General features: G+C 41.0%; 1 protein-coding gene across 2 annotated transcripts in view; it reads right to left on the bottom strand.

Annotated features, from left to right (window-relative positions):
- Positions 1-545: 545 nt before the first annotated feature.
- Positions 546-6,266, bottom strand: part of agla (amylo-alpha-1, 6-glucosidase, 4-alpha-glucanotransferase a) — a 46,642-nt gene continuing 40,921 nt past the window's right edge. For both annotated transcript variants that reach the window (XM_069715900.1, XM_069715899.1), the window contains exons 29-34: positions 5,715-5,827; positions 5,391-5,602; positions 5,207-5,304; positions 4,848-4,935; positions 2,399-2,532; positions 546-2,277 (exon numbers count right to left, since the gene is read on the bottom strand). In XM_069715900.1, the coding sequence (XP_069572001.1) occupies positions 2,160-2,277; positions 2,399-2,532; positions 4,848-4,935; positions 5,207-5,304; positions 5,391-5,602; positions 5,715-5,827 (763 nt within the window). In that variant the 3' untranslated portion in view covers positions 546-2,159. The remainder of the gene's footprint in view (positions 2,278-2,398; positions 2,533-4,847; positions 4,936-5,206; positions 5,305-5,390; positions 5,603-5,714; positions 5,828-6,266) is intronic.

Below are 6,266 nucleotides of genomic sequence, written 5' to 3'. Positions count from 1 at the left end.
CAGCAGTGAGTACCGACCAACAGACCGAATTTGTGCTGAGTTTACAAAACCAGTCTTTCTTTAACCAGAAGCCGATGTGTCTCTTCAGGTATTCTCCCCCTCAGCTCTGCTCTTCATCAACCTGCTGAGTCTGTCTGCCTGCTGCTGACACCCGAACACACACACACACACACACACACACACACACACACACACACACACACACACACACACACACACACACACACACACAGTCCCTTTTAACAATAGTTCTCTTCTTAAAAGCCCTTTGTTATGAATCAAAGGTTTTCCTCATCAAGCTGAAGTTATGTCCGCTGTAACTCTGCAATTTAAAGGTGGATTGATGGATTTGAAAAAATAGAAAATGTCGTTGTTTTTAGTGGTCGACTCAAACGAGGTTTCAACAGAAGTGACTATAGCAAATTGGAAAATACAGAAGTCTGTAATTAAAAAGATCTTTTAAAAACTACTATGCTGTGATTATTAGCTGCGTTTGTATGTACAGACATCTGTATACTGACACATACATGAGAGAAGGCAAAACCCATCATCAAACACTTTTATTCAGCATTGCTTTGTTTATGGCTAACAGTAAACAATAACATCAACATTGCACTCTACAGACAATTGAATGACATGACCGACACATATATTTTTGTGTGTGTATATAAATCTGTCTTATAAATCTGTGTTTTACATGGACCATGATGATGCATCCTCAAAGTGTCCAGAATTTATATATCAAATCATGAAATACTGTTTAGGAACCAAGAATCCAAAGAGAACGTATGATGTGTTGTTATCCAGCCAAAACTATTTGAAACTGTTGAAAGCACTCCTTTGCAACTGGCTACATGTTGTACTTGTATATTATTCTTTCTCATTTTCTGCTTCTGGTCATGTTAGTTTAAAAAAATTACCCGCGTGTTGACATCTGCAGCTGTAAAACACAGTGGAGGTCACACACAAAGATCTACAGCGTATTTTCACACAAGCTTCAGACACCACAGGAAAGACAAGCAGCGTGAGACGACGACACGCGTGCAAAACAAAGACTTCAGAACATGATCGTCAGAGAAGTATGACCTAAGGCTTGTGGGGAAACAGCATTTTGGGCATGAGATGGGAGGGGGGAGGGAGGGGGTACTTTATGCTTTTATGGAACATGACTAGCTTTGTGGATCACTGCTGCTACAGCTTGTAAACAGTCAATAATTAGGTGTCTATTGTCCCTCATGTTTACACAGGAGACAGGAAGGTGTAGGACTTAAACGCATAGTGACGGAACATTTCAGTATAAAAGATGTCTTTTACTAAATAAAACCACCTGCTTTTAAAAAATGTTTTCCTATTTTTTTGTTGGACAAGTCACTGTGGGGTCAAAGTGAGTCAGTTTAATGTTAATTGAATTTGTGCAGAATATGAATGTAGAAAATATTCACCTTTTAGATTGAGATCATCCATGACAAATTGATTGATGTCAATGGATTGAGTAAATGTATTGCCGTGGGATGAGCAGTGTGGATGTTCAACAGGATGAACATTAAATAATATTAACACCATATTACTAGTCCTTATTAAACAATGGCTCAACCTGGCCGTGTCCTGCATTTATGTGATGGAGGGAAATAGGAAATGTAAAGTCCCTACATCACCTCAGCTTTCAGCTGTTAAATTCTATTGGAAATACTAAAAGTCAAAACTTTTCCCCAAGCAAGGCATACATATGTAATTAAGAGTAAGTTAACCACTTAAGCTTCAGGAATTTTTTTTTAAAATCCACTTGAAAAAAACCCCATCAAATTTTGTCATTCAGTATTGGGCTGTGATTGAGAGACACTTGGAATACAATAAGTCTCTCACCCCATCCCACAGGCCAGGGTGACATTTCAAAAACTCAAAAGGGCAGGTTGTGTTTTAATGGCAGATATGGCCTGGCACTAGTACCGGGGTCAAAGGTTAAAATTCTATGACAGGACGAACACAGTGCCTTCAGTCTGAGGATAATGCTGTAAAAACATTAACCCACTTTACATCCATGTTGTTGCTCTTGTCCTCCCCACAGATTTGTTTTACCACAGGACATACATATTGCATAGAAACCACTGTGATCACAGGATGTGATGTCAGAGTTGGCCTGTGCTGTTTCCAGAGCTCTTCTAGAGATCGTAGAGGACTTCCAGCACCGTGGCCAGAGACCAGGCCTGGGTCTCACAGCTGAAGGAGCAGTACTGACCGTTCTCATTGGTCAGCTCTGGCAGGCCTTTCCACGGAGACCTGAGGAGGTAGAGGTTGGCGAATAAGATACCCAAAAATAAGGAATAAAAATGTACTCGTCGTGCTGAAGGTGGATGAGCAGAGTCGTATACAAAAGAAGAAGTGAAAGCAACAGTCCTACCTCTCCAGGTGAGTGTAATGTTGTGACAGAACATTTTTCACCAGAGTGACTGTCTTGGCGTAGGTTTCCTCCCCAAGCTTCTTGGCAAAGTAGAGTTTAGCACGCAGGAAATAGCCAACTGGCCATAGCCACTCCTACATACAAAGACAAAGAGAGTTGGTTATGCTGAGTGTGCTGTTACACATTCATCTTAATGGAACTCGATGGCGCTACAAAAAGGCCGCAGACTGACATACTTTGGAAACACTCCAGACAAATGTCGGTCTGTTTGAGGCACTACATAAAGTTTCACATTTGGATTCACTCTAAATAGATTCATGGTACTACTACATAGAAATCTTCCTCACACAATGAGTCACTTTAAAAACAGCAAAACAGTCATTGCACTAAAGCAGCAGAATACCAGCGTGGCTTCCTCCTTTCTGCCGTGTTTTACACTGTAAAACACTGACAACAAACGGAAGCAACTCGAAAACAACACAAACTTGAACAGCTAAAGAGCAATCCAACGGTGCCCAGTTCTGCAAACCTCCCATGTGCACTTCACTGGGAACCAAACACACGGCAGTAGCTCAAGAGAAGGGTCTGGCTATAGCCTGGACAGACAGGTGAGAGTGATGCGAGTCACGGTGACCTTGACATTCGACTTTTGACCACCAAAATCTGGTTAGTTAATCCTTGAAGCCGAGTGAACGTTTGTGCCGTATTTGAATAAAATTCCCTCAAAGTGTTTTCTGAGATATCGCGTTCACATGAATGGGTTAACGTTTAGGTCACAGTAATCCGTATATAGACTTGGGACCAAGTGAAGGTTTGGACCCCCAAACACTGGGGGCTATCTCTGCTCTCATTATCTGAGAAAATAACAATATAGGGCTGAGGGACAAGTTGTAGCTCAGGAAGGAAATCTTATTTAAACAAAAATAGGTGTGTTCATGAGCAAATGGGAAGTGGGACAGTTCTGTTTTGGTGTCCCGCCATTTTTAACAGCTAATAAACCAGTTAGGCTAGGCTAACCAAGTACATTTCTTACATTTACCACAAACACTGCTGTCTAGTGACATCAAATCTACTTCTTGGAACTCTCAAATACGACCTCTTGTTGATATTCCTTGTTTGACAGGCGTTCAGGTGTATATTTCCACTTAAAAGAAGAAACTTTCCCACTTCAGAGTTGCTCATGAATGACAAGTTGCTTGGTCAAAAATTAGGGATGAGCGAGCACAGCATTATTTGTATCTGTATCTGATAAACCAACTAAACTATTGGTATCCGTCCACGGATTGGGGGTGGGGGAGGACTTACTAAGAAAGTGGGCGGTGCTTCGACCGGAAGTGACTGGGAAGTAACCGGAAGTTGTTCATTTAAGCTTGAGATTGATATGGGTTGATCAGAAATTGCTAAATTCATTATTTATTAGAAAAGTATTTATAGAACAGCCCCAGAATTGAGCTTCAGAGAAATATTTTTGATCACGAGAGTGAGAACTTTTTACAGAAAAAGATTTATTGTTACTGTTGAGCTATGATAAGAAAGAATTACAGGCTACTCATATAACAAACAAAATATATATGATAATGTAATGTGGTATTTTGTTCAGCAAATACTGTGTGTGTGTGTTAGCCTGGTTTTATTGTTTTATGAAATAAACTGACGGTGGTAAGCTGGGTATTGCAGACGCAGTCCACATCAAAATATGCATTCAGCCTTACACTATATTCTCACTGACAGTGCTCAGCTGAGTGAAGATTTCTTAGCGAGGAGCGAGTCGATGGAAAAAAAGGAAAATGAAACAGCAGAAGCAGAGTCACGAGCTGTAACTTGCGACTCGTCCTGTAAGAGCAAAGTTCTCAGTGCAACTCGGCTGAAGATATTTCAGACGAACCTGACTGGAACGAGCCGATGACCGAAATTAACCGGGAGAGTCACGAGTTGTTATTTCCTGCAGATGCCGGACACTGACAGACTAGCAGAGCTGCAGCAGTTGGAGGAGGCGGGGCTTCGGTGTGTGTCTGACCTCGGTGTGTGCACACAGCTAGTGTCTGTTAGAAGCCTTCATCGGCACAGATATTGACACAATTACTGTGATGATACTCGTCAAAAGTACATTATCCGTACTGGATACTCGTTTCAGCCGAGTACTCGTCTCATCCCTGTCAGAAATGGTGGTAACATACAATCCATGAGGATAAAATGGGAGATTTTTAGTTTTTCTGTTTTTTTAATCAATTTTCACATCATAATGGGTTGTTGAGTTTGGATTGATGGGCAATAATGCAAATTTTTTTACATTTAAAACCAAATTTACAATGCAATACAGTGTGCAAAAAGCGAAGGGGTGTAAATATATTCTGAAGAGAGTCCGTAGAACTACGACCATGTGACACTGCAGCTTTATAACCTGGAATGACTTTAATGAACTTGAATTATCTCAGTGTGTCCAACTTACCGGTCCTTGGTGGTAGTTGAAGCCTTTTGCCAGGTTGTAGTTGTCGTTGTCCAGAGCGTTATCATAGACACCACAGTACACCATGTCACTGGGAAAAACCCCACAAATACTGTCAAATACTATGTCTGATAGAATTGTTATAAAATATGCTGACATTATAAGCAGAAGAATAGCAACTGAATGAGACATACATCTACTCCTTCTGGTACTTCTACTTGTGCAAATACTTAAGTCATTCTTTCAGTACCATTTCTAAACTTGTAGTGGAATTTCTTTTAAGTAGGAAATTACAGTTAAAAGCAGGGATACATGGACTAGATCTTCCACGTGTTTGATAAGAATGTGTGAGTATGTATTACTCGGGGTCAAGTGTTTTCATTCCCAGTGGTCCCAGTAGTTTCTTCTCAGCCACTTCCAAAGCCTTCCAGGCTCTGTCCACTGTGAACAGCTCTGGAGCCTGTCACACAAACACATCATATATTTCTTTATCGCTAATTCCAATTTGTTAAAATGTAAACTGCGAGTGGCCTCTTTTTTTCTTACCACCACCATTGCGATAGTGAAGTTGGGTCGGAGCTGGTAGTCACACCAGGGGCTGGAGGCTCCGCAACTGTCTTTATAGATGTCTTTTTTATGTACCAGATCAGGGTGCTTCTCGTGAGGGTCCTTTGGGACTCCGGACACCCAGAACCCCGGTTCAAAGGACTGCTGGAGCTGCTGGTTCCACTGAGAGTACGAGATAAATACTTCCTCACCTGGAACATAACATCAGGGTGTTATTACAGGTAGTCAGACTGAATACAGAAGACATTTATTTATCTGAAAACATTGCTGAGAACTGTTCCTGTCATTGTGAGAGTGCAATACCGTCTCTGTGCACTTTAACTCCTTCATAAGGGAACAGTCCTTTGGCATGAAGGTCCACAACCCAGCGAACTGCTGATTTACAGAGACCAACTATCTCTACTGCTGCTCCGTCTCTGTACAGACAAATATCATACAGAAAACAAATTAAGCTGACTATAAATATTATTTTTATCAGTCACTCATCTCTGAATTATGCTTTTAATTCTGTTTTATTATGTAGTCTGAAAACGGTCAAAAAAGCCAGTCACAATTGTCACAGAGGGAGCCTGTAGCTCAATCAGTAGAGTGGGCTGCACACTCATCGGAAGGCTGGTGGCTCAATCCCAGCTCCTCCTGTCCACATGCCCAAGCGTCCTTGAGCAAGATACTGAACCCTAAAATTGCTCCCAATGATGTACCATCAGTGTGTTGTAAGTCGCCTTGGATAAAAGCGTCAGCTAAATGAAATGTAATGTAATGTGTACAATTTCTATGAGCCATAAGTCACTACTTGACACAAATGTTGTTTACAATAACAGCAGAAAAATAAAAAAAGAAGATATTAAATCACAA

The sequence above is a fragment of the Brachyistius frenatus genome, unplaced genomic scaffold (genome assembly GCF_029030835.1).
Source record: "Brachyistius frenatus isolate BFR_SWC_R1_liver_20210118 unplaced genomic scaffold, ASM2903083v1 Contig_149, whole genome shotgun sequence".
Lineage (NCBI taxonomy): Eukaryota > Metazoa > Chordata > Actinopteri > Embiotocidae > Brachyistius > Brachyistius frenatus.
The sequence above is the reverse complement of the archived record's forward strand: the minus strand, read 5'-3'. Positions and strand labels throughout refer to the sequence as shown.